At 46.1% G+C, this 20,572-nt stretch overlaps 2 protein-coding genes across 2 annotated transcripts in view; both read right to left on the bottom strand.

The window, feature by feature from the left end:
- Window positions 1-761: 761 nt before the first annotated feature.
- The window catches only part of LOC149450562 (uncharacterized), a 191,811-nt gene continuing 172,000 nt past the window's right edge, over window positions 762-20,572 (bottom strand). Inside the window, exons 6-7 of the mRNA XM_089691754.1 lie at window positions 9,011-9,146; window positions 762-2,759 (exon numbers count right to left, since the gene is read on the bottom strand). Coding sequence (XP_089547880.1) covers window positions 1,177-2,759; window positions 9,011-9,146 — 1,719 coding nt within the window. The 3' untranslated portion in view covers window positions 762-1,176. The remainder of the gene's footprint in view (window positions 2,760-9,010; window positions 9,147-20,572) is intronic.
- On the bottom strand, window positions 12,757-14,119 carry LOC149450564 (uncharacterized). Its single transcript, XM_089691767.1, has 2 exons — window positions 13,678-14,119; window positions 12,757-13,185 (listed from the first exon to the last, which is right to left on the bottom strand). Exons 1-2 carry the CDS (start codon window positions 13,840-13,842, stop codon window positions 12,898-12,900), a joined length of 453 nt encoding a protein of 150 aa, XP_089547893.1. The 5' UTR covers window positions 13,843-14,119; the 3' UTR covers window positions 12,757-12,897.

The following is a 20,572-nucleotide window of genomic DNA, read 5'->3' as shown; positions in this document are numbered from 1 at the left end:
TTGAGTTGATGCCAAAGAGCTGGATTTTGGTCTCCTCTGACCACAACACTTCCCACCAGTCCTCCTCTGCATCATTCAGATGTTCAGTGGCAGACTTCAGACTGGCCTGGACATGGGCTTTCTTGAGCAGAGGGACCTTGCGGGCACTGCAGGATTTCAGTCCTTGTCGGCGTAGTGTGTTACCAATTGTTTTCTTGGTGACTGTGGTCCCAGCTGCCTGGAGATCATTGACAAGATCCTCACGTGTAGTTCTGGGATGATTCCTCACTGTTCTCATGATCATTGACACTCCACGAGGTGAGATCTTGCATGGTGCACCAGACCTAGGGAGACTGACACTTGTTTTGTGTTTCTTCCATTTGTGAATGATTGCACCAACTGTTGTCACCTTCTCACCAAGCTGCTTGGCCATAGTTTGGTAGCCCAGTCCAGCCTTGTGTAGGTCTACCATCTTGTCCCTGACATCCCTGGACAGCTCTTTGGTCTTTGCCATGGTGGAGAGTTTGGAATCTGATGGTCTGATTGCTCCTGTGGACAGGTGTCTTTTATACAGGTAACACAATGAGATTAGCAGCACTCCCTTTAAGAGACTGCTTCTAATCTCAGCTTGTTACCTGTATGAAAGACACCTGGGAGCCAGAAATCCTGCTGAATGATAGGGGATCAAATCCTTCTTTCCCTCATGAACATGCAAATCAGTCATCATTTGTTAGACGCATTTCTGCTGAATTTGTTGTTGTATTCTGTCTCTCAGTGTTACACCGAACATTCCATTGTTAGACCGATCATTTCTGTGTGAGGGGCGAACATTCAACATCAGAGGGGAGCAAATACACATTTCCTTCACTGTAGGCTGCACCCCAATGAAAAGTCAGCCCAGTGCTCTAGGCCAGCACTCCATTGTTATTCTTCTCCTGATATCAATGACCAACCCGGTCCCACACTTCATCCATGTCTTTGGGGGCCTCTCATCTCCTTATGAACTGTTTCTTCCATGATGAAGATCAGCCATGGAGTATATCTGAGGTGTATATCAGGGTGTGCTTCTTCCCCACATGAGAGCTGGGATGTCCATCAACATTCATCTAGAAGACATTTCCTACACTAATACACCTCCAGGGTTGTGTGGAATCCATGATGTACATGAAGACAGGACTTCAGTGAGGAACATTTCCCTCACTCAGGACAGGAAAGTGGCTTCTCCCGCATGTGAGATCTCTGATGTTGGTAAAGATTGGACTTCTGTGAAAAACATTTCCCGCATTCAGGACAGGAATACGGCTTCTCTCCCGTGTGAGATCTCTGATGTCTGTAAAGATTGGACGTCTGTGAAAAACATTTCCCGCATTCAGAACAGGAATACGGCTTCTCCCCAGTGTGAGATCTCTGATGTGTGTGAAGCAAGACCTTGCATAAAAAACATTTCTCGCACTCTGGACAGGAATACAGCTTCTCCCCCGTGTGAAATCTCTGATGTCTGTGAAGATCAGTCTTCTGTGAAAAACATTTCCCGCACTCAGGACAGGAATACGGCTTCTCCCTCATGTGTGATCTCTTGTGTCTATGAAGACTGGACGTATCTGAATAACATTTCGGGCACTCAGGACAGGAATACGGCTTCTCCCCCGTGTGAGTTCTCTGATGTATATGAAGATTGTACTTTTTTGAAAAACATTTCCCGCACTCAGGACAGAAAAATGGCTTCTCCCCCGTGTGTGATCGCTGATGTAAATGAAGTTTGGCTGTATCTGAAAAACATTTCCCGCACTCAGGACAGGAATTTGGCTTCTCCCCTGCGTGAGATTTCTGATGCATGTAAAGATTGCACTTCCTTGAAAAACATTTCCCACACTCAAAACATGAATACAGCTTCTCCCCCATGTGAAATCTCTGATGATTGTAAAGATAGGACTTCTGTGTAAAACATTTCCCACACTCAGGACAGGAATACGGCTTCTCCCCCGTGTGAGATCTCTGATGTTTATGAAGACTGGACTTGTCTGAAAAACATTTCCCACACTCAGGACAGGAATACGGCTTCTCCCCCGTGTGAGATCTCCGATGTTTATGAAGACTGGACTTGTCTGAAAAACATTTCCCACACTCAGGACAGGAATGTGGCTTCTCCCCCGTGTGAGATCTCCGATGTTTATGAAGACTGGACTTGTCTGAAAAACATTTCCCACACTCAGGACAGGAATGTGGCTTCTCACCTGTGTGAGATCTCTGATGTGTGTTAAGACTGGGCTTACTTGAATAACATTTCCCACACTCAGTACAGGAATACGGCTTCTCCCCCGTGTGAGATCTCTGATGTATGTGAAGACTGAACTTCCTTGAAAAACATTTCCCACACTCAGGACAGGAATACGGCTTCTCCCCCGTGTGAGATGTTTGATGTTTGGACAGACTGGACTTATCTAAAAAACATTTCCCGCACTCAGAACAGAAATATGGCTTCTCTCCCGTGTGAGATCTTTCATGCACATTAAGATGTGATTTATAATGGAAACCTTTCCCGCACTCAGTACAGGAGAACCTCTTCCCTGTTGGAAGGCCGGCCCGGTCCCGCACAGTCTGAGGTTCCTCAGGATACAAGGAATCCGATGGTCCATCTACACTGGGTGGTGCCGGATGGACATTGGAGGGAGCCGGGTTTTCTCCTGGACTATACTGTGTGATGTCCTCATCTTCTACTTTCCAGTCTGGAGACAAAGTGAGACAATCCTCAGAGGTTTTCCTCATCTCCAGGCCATGGACTAAAATACAAAGACAAAGAGGATTACTAGACAGGAGCTGATTGGTTCCCCCAAACCAGGACTCCGCCCACATCAGGCAGCTTGGTCTCTAAGGAGCTTACAATTCCACCCTCAAGGGAACTAGGAAATGGCTCCTCTGATCTCCTACCAGGTCATTTCTTTATTCATGGACCTTAGTCAGAGAGTGAGGAAACAACCAGAACTGTCTTTTATAGGAGGGACAGTGATGAGGGGATTATAGGACGAGGGTCCCCACCCCCTCTATCACTCATCGCCATCTTCCCAACACAAGAAGTACTGCACTTCCTTATTTACTCCATGATTTAGTCATGAAGAACAGCGGGGCTGAGCCCCACCAGAGGTCAGAGAGTGAGGATGGGGGGAGAACAACCAAGATGAAGACTGGACTGATCCTGAAGACCACCATCATTGGGGTATTGACTCCTCCCTCATTATCACTTTCTGTTTAAGGGTCCAAAGTTGGAGGATGTTATCACATTATTATCACCATGTAAAAGTCTGTGCTCCAATCACATCATCTGATATATAATGTGCAGCTGGGAGGAAATGGGGGGAACAAGAGAATCCATATTATGTGTATATATAGCAGTGGGGGGAGGGGGGAGAGCAGAAGTCAGGAGTATGGAATGTACAATATAGAGTATATAGTGCAGGGGTCAGGAGTATGTAATGTACAACATAGAGTATATAGTGCAGGGGTCAGGAGTATGTAATGTACAACATGGAGTATATAGTGCAGGGGTCAGGAGTATGTAATGTACAACATAGAGTATATAGTGCAGGGGTCAGGAGTATGTAATGTACAACATAGAGTATATAGTGCAGGGGTCAGGAGTATGTAATGTACAACATAGAGTATATAGTGCAGGGGTCAGGAGTATGTAATGTACAACATGGAGTATATAGTGCAGGGGTCAGGAGTATGTAATGTACAACAGAGTATATAGTGCAGGGGTCAGGAGTATGTAAGGTACAACATAGAGTATATAGTGCAGGGGTCAGGAGTATGTAATGTACAACATAGAGTATATAGTACAGAGGTCAGGAGTATGTAATGTACAACAGAGTATATAGTGCACGGGTCAGGAGTATGTAATGTACAACAGAGTATATAGTGCAGGGGTCAGGAGTATGTAATGTACAACATAGAGTATATAGTGCAGGGGTCAGGACTATGGAATGTTCAACAAAGAGTATATAGTGCAGGGGTCAGGACTATGGAATGTTCAACATAGAGTATATAGTGCAGTGGTCAGGAGTATGTAATGTACAACATAGAGTATATAGTGCAGGGGTCAGGAGTATGTAATGTACAACATAGAGTATATAGTGCAGGGGTCAGGAGTATGTAATGTACAACACAGAGTATATAGTGCAGAGGTCAGGAGTATGGAATGTACAACATATAGTATATAGTGCAGGGGTCAGGAGTATGTAATGTACAACAGAGTATATAGTGCAGGGGTCAGGAGTATGTAATGTACAACAGAGTATATAGTGCAGGGGTCAGGAGGATGTAATGTACAACATAGAGTATATAGTGCAGGGGTCAGGACTATGGAATGTACAACATAGAGTATATAGTGCTGGGGTCAGGACTATGGAATGTACAACATAGAGTATATAATGCAGGGGTCAGGAACATGGAATGTACAACATATAGTATATAAGGCAGGGGTCAGGAGTATGTAATGTACAACATGGAGTATATAGTGCAGGGGTCAGGAGTATGTAATGTACAACATACAGTGGATATAAAACATCTGCACACTCCTGTGAAAATGTCGGGTTTCTGTGATGTAAAAAAAATTAGATAAAGATAAATAATTTCAGAACTTTTTCCACCTTTAATGTGACCTATAAACTGTACAACTCAGTTGAACAAACTGAAATCGTTTAGGGGGAATTAAGAATAAAAAATGAAATTAATCTGGTTGCATAAGTGAGCACACCCTTACACTAATCCTTTGTTGAAGCCCCTTTTGATGTGATTCCAGCACTCAGTCTATTTGGGGAGGAGTCTATCAGCACGGCACATCCTGACTTGGTAATATTTGCCCGCTCTTCCTTGCAGAAACACTCCAAATCTGTCAGATTGTGTGTCATCTCCTGCGCACAGCCCTCTTCAGATCACCCCACAGATTGTCCATCGGATTCAGGTCTGGGCTCTGGCTGAGACATTCCAAATCTTCCATCTTCTTCTGGTGAAGTCGTTCCTTTGTGGATTTGGATGGATGCTTTGGGTGGTTGTCATGCTGAAAGGTGAAGCTCCTCTTTGTTCAGCTTTCTAGCAGAAGCCGGAAGATTTTGTGCCGATATTGACTGGTATTTGGACCTGTTCATAATTCCCTCTACCTTGACTAAGGCCCCATTTCCAGCTGTAGAAAAACAGCCCCAAAGCATGATGCTGCCACCACCATGCTTCACAGTGGGTATTCTGTTCTTCTGGTGGTGTGCAGTGTTGTTTTTGTGCCAAACATATCTTTTGGAATTATGGCCAAAAAGATCAACCTTGGTGTCATCAGACCAGAACACATCTCTCCACATGCTTCTGGGAGACTTCAGATGTGTTTTTCTAGAATGTAGCCGGGCTTGGATGGTTTTCTTCCTAAGAAAAGTCTTCCGTCTTCCACTCTACCCCATAGACCAGACATATGAAGAACACGGAGATTGTTGTCACATGGACCACACAGCCAGGACTTGCCACATATTCCTGCAGCTCCTTTCATGTTGCTGTAGGCCTCTTGGCCGCCTCCCAGACCTGTGTTCTTCTCATCTTTTCATCCATTTTGGAGGGACATCCAGTTCTTGGCGATGTCACTGTTGGTGATGTCACTGTTGGCGATGTCACTGTTGGCGATGTCACTGTTGGCGAGGTCACTGTTGGCGAGGTCACTGTTGGCGAGGTCACTGTTGCACCATATTCTCTCCACTTGATGATGACTGTCTTCACTGTGTTCCATGGTCTCCTAGATTGTAAGCTCCAAAGAGCAGGGCCCTTGAACTCCTCGTGTTCTGTTTTGTTACTGTCCTGTCTCATGTACCATCCCCCACTATAATGTACAGTGCGGAGCAAACCTTCTGCCGCTATATAAATACTGTATAATAATAATAATGGTACATCTAATGTCTTGGGAATTCTTTTGTTCCCTTCTCCTGACTGATACCTTTTAACAATGAGATCCCTGTGATGCTTTGGAAGCTCCCTGCATACCGTGGCTTTTGCTGAAGGATGCGACTAAGAAAATGTCAGGAAAGACCGACTAGAACAGCTGAACTTTATTTGTGTTTCATCAGAGGCACTTTAAATGATGGCGGGTGTGTACGGACTCCTATTTAACATGATTGTGAGTGTGATTGCTTCATTCTGAACACAGCTACATCCCCAGTAATAAGAGGGTGTGCACACTTATGCAACCACATTATTTTAGTATTTTTTGTTTTCTTCCCCCCTAAAAGATATCAGTTTGTTTTTCAATTCAGTTGTTTATAGCATGCATTAAAAGGTGGAAAAGTTCTGAAATTATTTATCCTTGTCTAATTTTTTACATCACAGAAACCTGACATTTTAACAGGGGTGTATATCCACTGTAGAGTATATAGTGCAGAGGTCAGGAGGATGTAATGTACAACATGGAGTATAGTGCAGGGGTCAGGAGTATGTAATGTACAACATAGAGTATATAGTGCACGGGTCAGGAGTATGTAATGTACAACAGAGTATATAGTGCAGGGGTCAGGAGTATGTAATGTACAACATAGAGTATATAGTGCAGGGGTCAGGACTATGGAATGTTCAACAAAGAGTATATAGTGCAGGGGTCAGGACTATGGAATGTTCAACATAGAGTATATAGTGCAGTGGTCAGGAGTATGTAATGTACAACATAGAGTATATAGTGCAGGGGTCAGGAGTATGTAATGTACAACATAGAGTATATAGTGCAGGGGTCAGGAGTATGTAATGTACAACACAGAATATATAGTGCAGGGGTCAGGAGTATGTAATGTACAACATAGAGTATATAGTGCAGGGGTCAGGAGTATGTAATGTACAACACAGAGTATATAGTGCAGGGGTCAGGAGTATGTAATGTACAACATAGAGTATATAGTGCAGGGGTCAGGAGTATGTAATGTACAACACAGAGTATATAGTGCAGAGGTCAGGAGTATGGAATGTACAACATATAGTATATAGTTCAGGGGTCAGGAGTATGTAATGTACAACAGAGTATATAGTGCAGGGGTCAGGAGTATGTAATGTACAACAGAGTATATAGTGCAGGGGTCAGGAGGATGTAATGTACAACATAGAGTATATAGTGCAGGGGTCAGGACTATGGAATGTACAACATAGAGTATATAGTGCTGGGGTCAGGACTATGGAATGTACAACATAGAGTATATAATGCAGGGGTCAGGAACATGTAATGTACAACACAGAGTATATAGTGCAGGGGTCAGGAGTATGTAATGTACAACATAGAGTATATAGTGCAGGGGTCAGGAGTATGTAATGTACAACAGAGTATATAGTGCAGGGGTCAGGAGAATGTAATGTACAACATAGAGTATATAGTGCAGGGGTCAGGAGTATGTAATGTACAACATAGAGTATATAGTGCAGGGGTCAGGAGTATGTAATGTACAACATAGAGTATATAGTGCAGGGGTCAGGAGTATGTAATGTACAACATAGAGTATATAGTGCAGGGGTCAGGAGTATGTAATGTACAACATAAAGTATATAGTGCAGGGGTCAGGAGTATGTAATGTACAACATAGAGTATATAGTGCAGGGGTCAGGAGGATGTAATGTACAACATAGAGTATATAGTGCAGGGGTCAGGAGTATGTAATGTACAACATAGAGTATATAGTGCAGGGGTCAGGAGTATGTAATGTACAACATAGAGTATATGTTGCAGGGGTCAGGAGTATGTAATGTACAACATGGAGTATATAGTGCAGGGGTCAGGAGTATGTAATGTACAACATAGAGTATATAGTGCAGGGGTCAGGAGTATATAATGTACAACATAGAGTATATAGTGCAGGGGTCAGGAGTATGTAATGTACAACATGGAGTATATAGTGCAGGGGTCAGGACTATGTAATGTACAACATAGAGTATATAGTGCAGGGGTCAGGAGTATGTAATGTACAACACAGAGTATATAGTGCAGGGGTCAGGAGTATGTAATGTACAACATAGGAGTATATAGTGCAGGGGTCAGGAGTATGTAATGTACAACATAGAGTATATAGTGCAGGGGTCAGGAGTATGTAATGTACAACATAGAGAATATAGTGCAGGGGTCAGGAGTATGTAATGTACAACATAGATTATATAGAGTATATAGTGCACGGGTCAGGAGTATGTAATGTACAACAGAGTATATAGTGCAGGGGTCAGGAGTATGTAATGTACAACATAGAGTATATAGTGCAGGGGTCAGGACTATGGAATGTTCAACAAAGAGTATATAGTGCAGGGGTCAGGACTATGGAATGTTCAACATAGAGTATATAGTGCAGTGGTCAGGAGTATGTAATGTACAACATAGAGTATATAGTGCAGGGGTCAGGAGTATGTAATGTACAACACAGAGTATATAGTGCAGAGGTCAGGAGTATGGAATGTACAACATAGAGAATATAGTGCAGGGGTCAGGAGTATGTAATGTACAACATAGATTATATAGTGCAGGAGTCAGGAGTATGTAATGTACAATATAAATTATATAATGTAATAGTCAGGACTCATAATATTGGTATTCAGTAATTTAAGGTCCTTAAAGGGTTGCTTGCCTCCCATCTCCTGAGACTGCACTCAGTGACTTGGGGCTGAGACACTACAGACATATCCCTCCACCCGGCACAGCCAGCAGATAACAGAGAAGGTCCCCTGGAGGAGTCAGGCACAAGGCAGGAGACCCCAGTCACATGTCCTGGGTGCCTACATTATGCAATGCTTAGAGTAAAAATCAACATTTTGCTGCCAGCTGAACCCCAGAACCTCCATAAATCCAGTCTAGATACATAAATTGTGTCTGCAGCACAGAGAAGGAAGATTATCCGAGAGAAATCCAGGAATACAGGACGGGGAACACAGCTCAGGAAAGTGACCAGGGGATTACAGGCTGATATCACCCAGTCCCCGCCCTACTCTGGACAAATCAGTGAGCAGTATGGGTGGAGGAATGGATTTAGTGTTCATGACCCACCTGTGCTGATCTCTGTAGGAGTGTCCTCCTCTATAAATGTCCCCGTTATTCCATCCTCCTCCATAGACTGCTGATCATCCCTCACATACGCCTCTTCTTCTTCTGCTTTCACCTCAAATTCTATATCGATTGGATCTCCACTCTAAATCAAGGAAATGAGAGAAAATATCATCTGTAAAATGTAAGATTTATGATTGTGACATCACACACAAAATCCACACATTGTCTCCCTTCACAGAAGCAGATCACATGTGATATGTCGGTACATTTCCCCTAAATACCGCATGCCATCCTGGAACTGTCCATTTCCTATCCCGTGTTGCGGTATTGACCACAAACACTGAACACGCTCAGTAAATACCGCATGAACAGGCGTTACATTCACAGAAGGAAATAAAGAATGAAATGCATGCGGTCATTAATTAGTGGTGGAGACATGCGGCATTCAGGAAATGTGTACTGCTTGGTAAAGAGTGGGCGGCCGCTGGCATCCTTAACAACCAGTAAACAACATGGTTGTTAGGGAGCGAGCGGCTGCCGCATCCAAACCAACCGATAAATCTAAAAAAAAAGAATTACCAGCAAGGAAATATTAAGAAAATGGCGTAGGATTCCCTCCTTGGGGGGTCTAGTATGGATTTTGAAAGGGGGCCCCTTGCCAAAATGAAAGAAATACATACCAGACCCCTATCTGAGCATGCAGCACAGCAAATCAGAAAAGGGGGGACAAGCAAGTGACCCCCCCCTCCAGAAACATACCAGGCCATGTGCCCATAACATGGAGTGGATGCTCTGGGGCGGGGGGGGAGCTTTGCTCCCCCAGAGCACCTTGTCCATGTTGATGGAGACAAGGGACTGTTCCCTACAACCCAGCCTAGTGGCTGTGGGGGTTTGCAGGCAGGAGACTTACAAAAAGTAACAAGGGGGCCCTCAGATCCCTCACCCCATGTGAATGAGTATGGGGTACATGGTACCCCTAATTATTCGCCCCAAAAAAGTATTCTGTTATATAGACAGCAGGCAGTTTTTGACAAGTCCTTTATTAACCACTTGCCTACCAGGCACTTATACCCCCTTATTTACCAGGCCAATTTTCAGCTTTCAGCGCTGCCGCACTTTGATTGACAATTGCGCGGTCATGCAACATTGTACCCATATGAAATTTTGATCATTTTTTTCTCACAAATAGAGCTTTCTTTTGGTGGTATTTAATTGCCACTGGGCGCTTTACTTTTTGCGCTATAAATAAAAAAAATGCAAAAAATTTTTATTATAAAATTTTTCAAACAGGTATTTTTTCTCCTTCACTGATGTGCGTTGATGAGGCGGCACTGATAGGTGACACTGATGATGGGTACTGATAGACGGCACTGACTGGCATCACTGCTGGGCACTGACTGGTGGCACTGACTGGCACAACCCCTGGGCACTGACTGGTGGCACTGCTGGGCGGCACTGGTGGGTGGCACTGGTGGGCAGCACTGGTGGGTGGGCACAGGTGGGTGGGCACAGGTGGGTGGCACTTCTGGGCACAGGTAGGTGGCACTTCTGGGCACAGGTGTGTGACACTGCAGAGGGGCACAGGTGGGTGCACTGCTGGGCACAGGTGGGTGCACTGCTGGGCACAGGTGGGTGATCTGCTGGGCACAGGTGGGCGGAGCTAGTGGGCACACTGCTGGGCACAGGTGGGCGGAACTTACGGGTGGCACTGCTGGGCACCGATCATCAGGGCACTGATCATCAGTGTCCTGATGATCGGTGCCGATCCCCGCTCTGACAACTGCCGGTTCTCGGCAGTACTTTCCTCACGATCTGACAGCGTGAGGAAAGTGCAGCCGAGAACCGGCACTTGCATTTCCCTCTGATCAGCGTGTCATTGGACACCGCTGATCACGTGGTAAAAGGCCGCTGGGATCGGCCTTTTACCACATCACGTGATCAGCTGTGTCCGTAGGACACAGCGATCACGGAGATCGCCGGGTGCGCGCCCGAGCGCGTTCTGGGGGGACGTCATATGACGTCCACCCAGAACTGGCCAGCCGCAGTGAAGCCGTCATTCGGCTATCTGCGGTCGGCTACTAGTTAAAAAAGAAAAATAAAGCAAAATGTCCCCCCCGGTGTAGATCCATCATCAATCACGATGCTCGCTGTCACGGAAAGAAAAGCTCCGCTCCCAATGAAGACTCCCCTCTGTCTGACAGCTCTGCTGCCTCCTGCCACTAAATATACTAAGAGACGGTGTCACTCGGTGACGTCACTGACTGAGGCATGTTGTATTGGTGATGTCACTGACCGGGGCATGTTGTATTGGTAACGTCACTGACCGGGGCATGTTGTATTCGTGACGTCACTGACCGGGGCATGTTGTATTCGTGACGTCACTGACCGGGGCATGTTGTATTGGTGACGTAACAAGAGGGCAAGGCCACCCAGTGATGTCACAGGGTAGTAGCATTCCTTAGTTTATTTAGAAGTGGGAGGCGACAAAGCTGTCAGATGTCAGGAGGGGAGCTTTGTTTTTTCAGCGATGACAGCGAGTATCGTGATTGGATCATCGATGGATCTACATCAGGGGGATATTGCTCTTTATTTTTGTTTTGTCAAAAATTTATTCCAGTGTTTTTTTTTACACTACACTGTTTGGTGAATGAATAGGGGTACTATGTACTCTAAACTCATTCACATTGTGGGGGGGCGGGATCTGGGGGCCTCCATGTTAAAGGTGGCTTCCAGATTCCAATAAGTCCCCCACCCAAAGCCCCCCCACAACCACTGCCCAGGGTTGTGAAGAAGGGACCCTTGTCCCCATCGCCATGGGGACAAGGTGCTTTTGGGGGCGCAGAGTGCCCCTGCCCTGAAGCACCCACCCCATGTTGAGAATATGTGGCCTGGTATGGTTCAGGAGGAAGGTGGGCACTCACTAAGGGTCTGGTATTGATTTTGGAGGGGAACTCACTCCTTTAATTTTATTTTTTTGGCATCGGGGTTCCCCTCAAAATCCATACCAGACCTGTCACAGCTGTCAGCAGGGAACTTGGCGGCCGTCCGCTCCTTGTTTACTGGTTGTTGGGGACACTGGCGGCTGCCCTCTCCTTAACAACAAGCTATTTACAAGTGTTGCTAAGGACACCAGTGGTAAATTACCCGCAGGATTCACTACTAAAAAACAGAATGCAGCATCTTACTACATACTGGGATACGGGAAGATACCGCTTTGTGATTGGAGCCCATAGTCTCTACAAGTCCATGTTCTAGATTCTCCATCCCACCAACCTTGTAATAGTGAGGGATGGTGTGACCTTCCTGTGTGGAATCCCGGGAATACAGGGGACGGGGACATCTCTCTGGTGGGTTCCTGGTATTAGGTGGCTCCATCATCTCCTTGTGTCCTTCTGAAAACTCCTCCATCACTCCATACTCCTCATCCTCCTCTTTATACTCTTCTTTAACATCAATATTATCATCCCCGAGGATTCCACTCTGAAAGATATAATAAAACATTCATTGTAACAAACATGCTGTGTATAAATCACAACTACCAATAATTGTCATCATCTACCTGATGATGGTGAGGGATGGTGTGACCTTCCTGTGTGGAATCCCGGGAATACAGAGGACGGGGACATCTCTCTGGTGGGTTCCCATGACTGGATCCATCTGTAGGAAACACACACACTGACTGAATCCATTGTTTCTATGTGTTTATCAGATGATGGGGGATCTAGGTGGATCCTCCGTACTGCTCTCTCCTTTACAATAAAGTCTCCTCTTACCCGGTGATGTGAGGGGCGGCTGATTGTCCATCATGACGTCCTTGTAGAGATCCTTGTGTCCTTCTAAATACTCCCACTCCTCCATGGAGAAATAGACAGTGACACCCTGACACCTTATAGGAACCTGACACACACAATGATACAGTCACCATCCAGACACATCCCTTGTCTGTTACTGGAGAATGTCCCAGAATTCCCGGCACCGCTCACCTCTCCTGTCAGCAGCTCCATCATCTTCTTAGTGACTTCTAGAATCTTCTGTGTCTTCTGTCTTGTAGGGATCAGGGATGGAGGTGGGGGGATGGTGATGGGATTCTGGATTCTCGAGGATCTTGTGGTCATACGATGAGATCTCCTTCTGGTGTCATTGTCGGTAGATTTCTTCATGACTCCTGTACAGTTCTGTGTGATACAAAGATAAATCTCACTCTCCCATAATCCCTCACTTCTATGGTCAGCTCTAGATTTATTCTCCAGGGATTGGCCACAATGTGCCGACTCAGCAAAGGACAGACATCTCCATCCAATGATATGATGACAATGGGGTCAGATTTATAGCTCCTTCTAGAAGTCATATAATAGAGTCACTAATGGTTTACTAGTAAGGCTCACTGACCCACCAGGAAATGTCACCCATGGATTTAGTGGTCAGTGGGCGTGGCATGCTGGTAATCATGGGTCTCTCTGATTGGACTAAAGCTGAGATTGTTCTCTTCTATAACCAATGCCGCCATCTTGTGCTATAACCAAATCTCATAGAGTCCGGACACTTTATGTATTCATAGTACTTGTGTGGATGTCGTTATTGATTACAGAACATCAGAAGACTTCAAGTGACTCTGAATCCCTCCCAGTGTACAGCCCAGTCAGATTTAACCCCTTCATTACACTCACCTCTCCAGTCAGCAGGCTGAGGATCTCCAGGGTGAGCTTCAATATCGTCTCATTCCGGGGAAATTCCTTCCTTACAATCTTCACAAAACCCAAAGTCTGCTGATGGTCCATCATGACGTCCTTGTAGAGGTCCTTGTGTCCTTCTAAATACTCCCACTCCTCCATGGAGAAATAGACAGTGACACCCTGACACCTTATAGGAACCTGACACACACAATGATACAGTCACCATCCAGACACATCCCTTGTCTGTTACTGGAGAATGTCCCAGAATTCCCGGCACCGCTCACCTCTCCTGTCAGCTGATGGACCATCATGGTGGTCAGTTCCAGAATCTTCTGCTCTTTCTCCCTCTCAGGTATCAGAGAATGAGATGGAGGCACCATGGTGAGGCTCCGGGTTCTGCTCCATCCTCCTGAGATTGGCTCCCCACTAGACTTCTTCTTTACAACATAATCCTACAGATCAGGAGACAAATAAAACAATATCAACCACCTGACATCATCTAAATGTGTGCAAAAATAAAATGGTCTATTGACCAGAATAGACAAGAGTGATGTCATGTGACCTCCCAGAATCCTCCTCGCCTCTCCGGTCAGGTCTGTGTTTATTAATAGAGATAAGATTGATGTCATGTGACCTCCCAGAATCCTCCTCACCTCTCCGGTCAGGTCTGTGTTTTATTAATAGAGATCAGAGTGATGACATGTGACCTCCCAGAATCCTCCTCACCTCTCCGGTCAGGTCTGTGTTTTATTAATAGAGATAAGTGATGTCATGTGACCTCCCAGAATCCTCCTCACCTCTCCGGTCAGGTCTGTGTTTTATTAATAGAGATAAGAGTGATGTCATGTGACCTCCCAGAATCCTCCTCACCTCTCCGGTCAGGTCTGTGTTGTATTAATAGAGATGAGAGTGATGCCATGTGACCTCCCAGAATCCTCCTCACCTCTCCGGTCAGTGTTTTTTTAATACAGATCAGAGTGATGTCATGTGACCTCCCAGAATCCTCCTCACCTCTCCGGTCAGCAGGTAGATGATCTCCAGGGTGAGGTTTAGTATCTTCTCAGTCATGTGACTCCGGTCCTCCTCCATCCTCATTGGTGTCATCATGTGATCTATACAGGTCTCCTTGTAGACGGATAACTTTGGGAAATGAAAGTAAGAATGATTTGGATGGTATTGGTCACACAATAATAGGATGTGGATGTGAGGGGGGAATAGGAGGGTTGCTGGACATTGAAGAACTACTCCCCCATGGGAACACATTTAGTTTGGACTGTTTAGTGTTTACTACAATTTTGGGGTCCGGGGCCCCTTTTCTCTGTTGGGTTTGTTTGGTCTCTGAACTGGTTTTGATGAGTTTTAGATCTGCAGACAAGGAATGATAAATCTGATCCTTCCTATGACTAGTTTGCTCTGAGGCAGTGCTGTGAGGTCAATGTCGGCTCATCATGCAGGGATGGTCACTTTACATCACCCGACGCCCGGGACATGTAGTTCTGGGGGCCGGGCAAGTATTGTGTTTAATCTTTATCCCTGCTGAGGGCAAGCCACAGGGCTCTCCTTTCAGGTGCCAGCCTCTGCTACCCCGTGTGTGTGAACCTCTCCTGTACCTACTATGCTTCCCCGGCTCTGCTTGCCCATCTGTGGGCCCGGGTCAGCGGGTGCCGGAGGGTAGAGGGGACGGAGGAGAGCGGACACATTCACTCCCTTCTTGTCCTGACCCAGAAGTGATGTTATGACAGATTTCCCGACCATTGAGGCCAGCAAAGAATGTAATGCGGTGCGATGTGCTCTACATTACATCCAATGGAGTACAGGGGAACATTGGGGGTCTTTTAGACCCTGGATGTCTCAATAAAGAGAACCTGTCATCAAAAGTCATCACATAGAGGACTTTGTCCCATTAAGTAAAAATGCTTTTTTTTAATTGTAAAGAATTAAAGTTACACCCAAGTACATAACTCCTACCCCCCACCCCCACATATATGCACGCCCAAACGTAAGAGCACACACTGGAGCGCCTACACGTGATAACATTGATTGTGATACACGTTACATATCGCCGGTCACACCAGAATGAGAGGATAATTCTAGGAGCAGACCTCCTCCGTACTCTATACTGATGACCTAGAAGGGGCTATAAATGTGTCCCCTATAGATAATACCGGGACTAAAGGTTGTCACCATTTCAGCACACACAACTTAAGGTTTGACATGTTGGATATCTATTTACTCGCTGCAACCTCGGCTTTTATATTATTACACATAAATGGGTCATTTATTGCTTTTTGTGCCCTGAAATCAGCTTAAGTGTATTTTTTACTGAAATTTGGCATTTCCTAGACTTTGTGATAATATTTTGTGACATAAAAAATTAGAACTGCCGCTATTTTATTCTCTAAAGTCTCTACTTTCAGAAAATCGATATTTGGGGGGTTTTGTGTCATCTTCAGGATAAAATGATTTTTTAAATGTGCAAAAAAGGCTCTGGGAGTGAAAGGAGGAAGGATAAGCCGGACACTCCCCTTTCCTGAGGAGCAGCCAATCGGTTCTCATTACACTGCAAGGTCTCTCCCCTCCCTGCTAGTCCCCGGGTGCAGTGCTGGAGACAGGCGGGGGAGGGGAGGAGGAGATACACAGAACAATGTTACACATATTACACATTTAAGTTGCTATAAAGCCCCTTTCATTTTTTTAAAGCCACAAACATTCCTAAAAGAGCCTCAGATTTATATACATTTGTTGTAAATAGGAAATTACATCTTATTACCTCCTCTGCTGCCACTTCCACCAACGTCTCTGATATACTTTTTCCCGCCTCACCTCTCATCTGGAACTTCCTGTCTGTGCCTGACATCACTTCCTGTCTATACCTGACATCACTTCCTGTCTATCCTTGACATCACTTCCTGTCTGCATTCCATAAAGACTTCCTGTGTGAGTATAGGTGAGATCCCCACCTTGTGGAGATCAGAGGAACTGCAGCCCCGAGATCCATCCCATAATCCCCCTTCCTGTATAATATGTACCTTACAGGGATACTACGGGAGATGAAACATTACTGAATAAAGGAAGAAGAAATAAATGTAACTCTTATGTAACCAACTGTTCAACAAACATCTCTTATTACATATAGAAAAGTCTTACAAACACAGAACACAAAATACAAATGTATAGCTAATGAGAGCGATCCCGCCAAACCTGATCCTTCTGGGGGGGACAATGCAAAAATATATATCAATCCACTCATAATGACATCATCTTCTGGGAGTGTCTGCACATCCATCCATTTCATACACATTTCATTGTCTCAGCAGATCTCCTGCAGCCTATTAGCACCCATTTCCCTCTCTATGTCTCAGCAGATCTCCTGCAGCCTATTAGCACCCATTTCCCTCTCTATGTCTCAGCGGATCTACTGCAGCCTATTAGCACCCATTTCCCTTTCTATGTCTTAGCGGATCTCCTGCAGCCTATTAGCTCCCATTTCCCTTTCTATGTCTCAGAGGATCTCCTGCAGCCTATTAGCACCCATTTCCCTCTCTATATCACACATTACAACAAGCAGCCACAAAGGTAAATGTAAAATAAAAGCAGAGAGGGAGAGAAGGCTGATAAAGCAGGTCATCGATGAGAGGTACATAAGAACATACAATGTCAATACAAAACAGTGACATGGCCATCAATCACAAACGATCGGAGCAGACAGATCGGTGTCATAGGTGTCCCGTGGGTCCTGAACTGCCTCCAGCGCAGGGACAGTAGCAGGGTGTAAAGCAGGTAGGTACTCCAACTTTCTCATTTCTGCTCTGACCTTCATCAGTGCCGGTAACATGGGGGACATAGAAGACAGCCAATGCATGGGAATGGTTCTCCTGGCTGCCCTCATGTAGGTGGAAAGTTTCCTCGCACATTTAGAGAGACCCGAAAAGGTAGACCCAACAGAAAGTAAATGGGCTCAAAAGGGACAGGAGCCCGCAGAAGTCACCACAATGGGGTAAGCACCTCCCCCAAAAGGGCGCAATGGACCGGCAATCCCAAAAAATGTGGAAAAGAGTGTCAGTTTCCGTCCCACAACACCAGCAAACAGAAGAAACATTCAGGTTACTATCATGGAGAACCTCAGGGGTCCGATACCAAAACATGGGGGTCTTAGAAGGATTTTCTGTATACATTACACACATAGAAGATTTAGAAGAGGCCTCCCAAATCCTACTCCATTGATCCAACCCAATATCACATTGAAGGAAACGGGACCATTTACACATATAAAGGGGAGAACCAATAGAAAAAGGGCGACATCTACCAGCAATGTATACGTAGCGGAAATGATGTCCCGGTGGTGTGGGCCTTGGATGCAGATATGATCTAAAGGGGTAGGTTGTTCAAGAGTCAGAGAAGAGGCTTTGGAGGCAAAAATGTGTTGTATCTGTAGATAAAATACTGATGGGGTGGAATGCGAGCAGCTTTTTGAATGTCAGGGAAGGCTTTAAGGTTGTGAATTACGGGATTGACCAAATGTTGCAATTGGAATAGATTAGCCTCAGCCCAAGGAGGACGGACTCGACCAATGGCCAGACCATCTGGGAGACTTGGATTAAAAATGATGTTGGTCAAGGGGGAACACTTAGAGCCTAGGATGAATCTAACCCTACATCTCCTCCATATAGACAACGTAAACTGCATGGGTCCTAATATGAGAGGAGAGGTAGTGCGGGCTGTGACAAAATAAGTCCCCCTCATTCCCTCTTTACACCAAGTCATGGCCAGACATGCACGCCTCGGTTAGCTAGTCACTGTGGGCGTGTGCATGTGGGTGGGATCTGTGACAGCCTCTGATGACTCCTCTGTCATCCAATAAAGCTGATGGACCTCAGATGTCTTCCTTGTCCTACGATGAAGCTGATGGACCTCTGATGTCTCCCCTGTCTCCAATGAGGCTGATGGACCTCTGATGTCTGCCTATCCTCTGATGAAGCTGATGAACCTCTGATGTCTCCCTTGTTCTACAATGAAGCTGATGGACATTTTGATGTCTCCCCCATTCTCAGATGAAGCTGATAGACCTCTGATGTCTCCCCATCCTCTGATATCCACCAGTCAATGTTCACTGAAGGAAGGGGGATCCAGGAGCGAACATTCACTAAAGGAAGGGGAGATCCGTGAGCGAATGCTCACTCCAGGAGGGAGAAATCCAGGAGTGAATGTTCACCATGGGAAGTGGAAATCCAGAAGTAAATGTTCAATGAAGGAAGGGGAGATCCAGGAGAGAATGTTCACTAATCTCCCACCCCTTTAACTGGCATCACCCCCTGTGTCAATCCTAGGTGTGCCTGGAGAGCAGAAGGATGATTCTGTTGAGTCAGACTTCTCCCTTCTAACCCCCGACACCACAAGCCCAATAGGCAAACACTGCGCCCAACTGATGCTTCATAGCTACTTTCCAAGGTAGAGCTATTCCCTCCCACACCATGCAATATAGAGGCCTGAATACGCATGCGCGTGCCCATATGGCACCAGTAACCTAACCCCTTTGCGCCGGCCGCACACAAATGTGTGGCTGCCCGGCATCTGGGCCTAGACGCCGAGCAGCCGCACATTTGCGTCCATGTAACTAAATACATATGCGCTGAGAGCGCGCGCCCTGCGCTCTCCCAGCACACATGTGTGGTACTCGCGGAAAGATCCCGGTCCGCTCTTTCGATCGGGACCTTTCCCGATCATGTGACCGCCGTGACGTGTCATCACGGCAGTCACATGATTCCTAAACCACGCCCCAACCGCCCCGCCTCCCGGCATCTGAATCTCTTAAAGTGCCGGGAGGCGTCGGTGGGAAGGGGTTAAGTCTCTTGGTAACAGGATGAATGTTGGGGTCTTCAGCGAGACACTTTCATTGGTGCACTTACACTCCTATGGTAAAGTATCATTGTAATCCCGTGGCAGGATTTGTATAGCAAAGCAAACACTGTGTCTGTATAGCAGGACCATCTACACAACCCAGTGCCTGGTGAGTATGGGAGAAGTGTCATGTCTCTGTGTGCCATGTTCCTGTCATCTGCCAGGGGGCAAAATCCCTCTCACCAGATCCTGGGATTAAGGCCCAAACCATGGTCCTGGAAATGACCGGCTCCTGTGGTCACCTCACGATGAGCCCTTCACACTGTCGGTGTAGGCACTGTACTGTAGGCCACATCTCTCAGGTTGGATGTTCCCTGACTGATGCAGATACCTAAACATGGAGTGAACTGACCCTGAGCACTTCTCTGCCAGGTCCAGACTGTCTCCTGCCACATGCAGACTGCCTCCCCTCAGGAAAAACAAGATGGAGTCCTTCACTCTGCTCACTAAGCATGCTGGTCTCTGTAGTTCCATCCCTCATATCAACCTATCAGGCCATTTCTGTTCAAGACTGCATATCCCACAATGCTTTGCAGCTGCACCTCCTGCTTGAGAAAGTCCCTGTCATTGACTCCTTTAATACTTCTTCTGATTGGCTCTCTCTGTATTACAGTCTGAGAGGAGAAGGGAGGGGCTGAAATCCCTGACTGCCTTGTGTGTATCCAGTGCCAGTGTCAGATTTCACAGGAGATGCCAGTCAGCAGGTTACAGCAGTCACAGATAGGAGTCATTTCCTCCCTACACAAGGATCTACAGTCCATACACACCCAGCACAAGGCCGGGGTCACACTACCAGACGCTTCTCGGGGCTGCAGTTCCTCTGAGCTCCACAAGGTGGGGATCTCACTTCTGCCCACACAGGAAGTCTCTATGGAAGACAGGAAGTGATGTCAGTTACAGGCAGGAAGTGATGTCAGGTACAGACAGGAAGTTCTGGGTGAAAGCTGAGTTGGGGGGAAGTAGAGAGGAGACGTTGCTGGAAGTGGCAGCA

This window comes from Staurois parvus, unplaced genomic scaffold, assembly GCF_062004578.1.
Source record: "Staurois parvus isolate SC_StPar_1 unplaced genomic scaffold, SC_StPar_1.0 ptg000571l, whole genome shotgun sequence".
NCBI lineage: Eukaryota > Metazoa > Chordata > Amphibia > Anura > Ranidae > Staurois > Staurois parvus.
Note: the sequence above shows the minus strand (reverse complement) of the source record. Positions and strands in the feature narration are given on the sequence as shown.

Bases quoted from the DNA above. Each gene is read 5' to 3' on its own strand.
- LOC149450564 (XM_089691767.1), bottom strand. From the start codon at position 13,842: ATGGAGGAGTGGGAGTATTTAGAAGGACACAAGGACCTCTACAAGGAC. The intron at 13,186-13,677 runs GTGAGTGTAATG...TGTATCACACAG, and splicing joins TCAGCCTGCTGACTGGAGAG to AACTGTACAGGAGTCATGAA.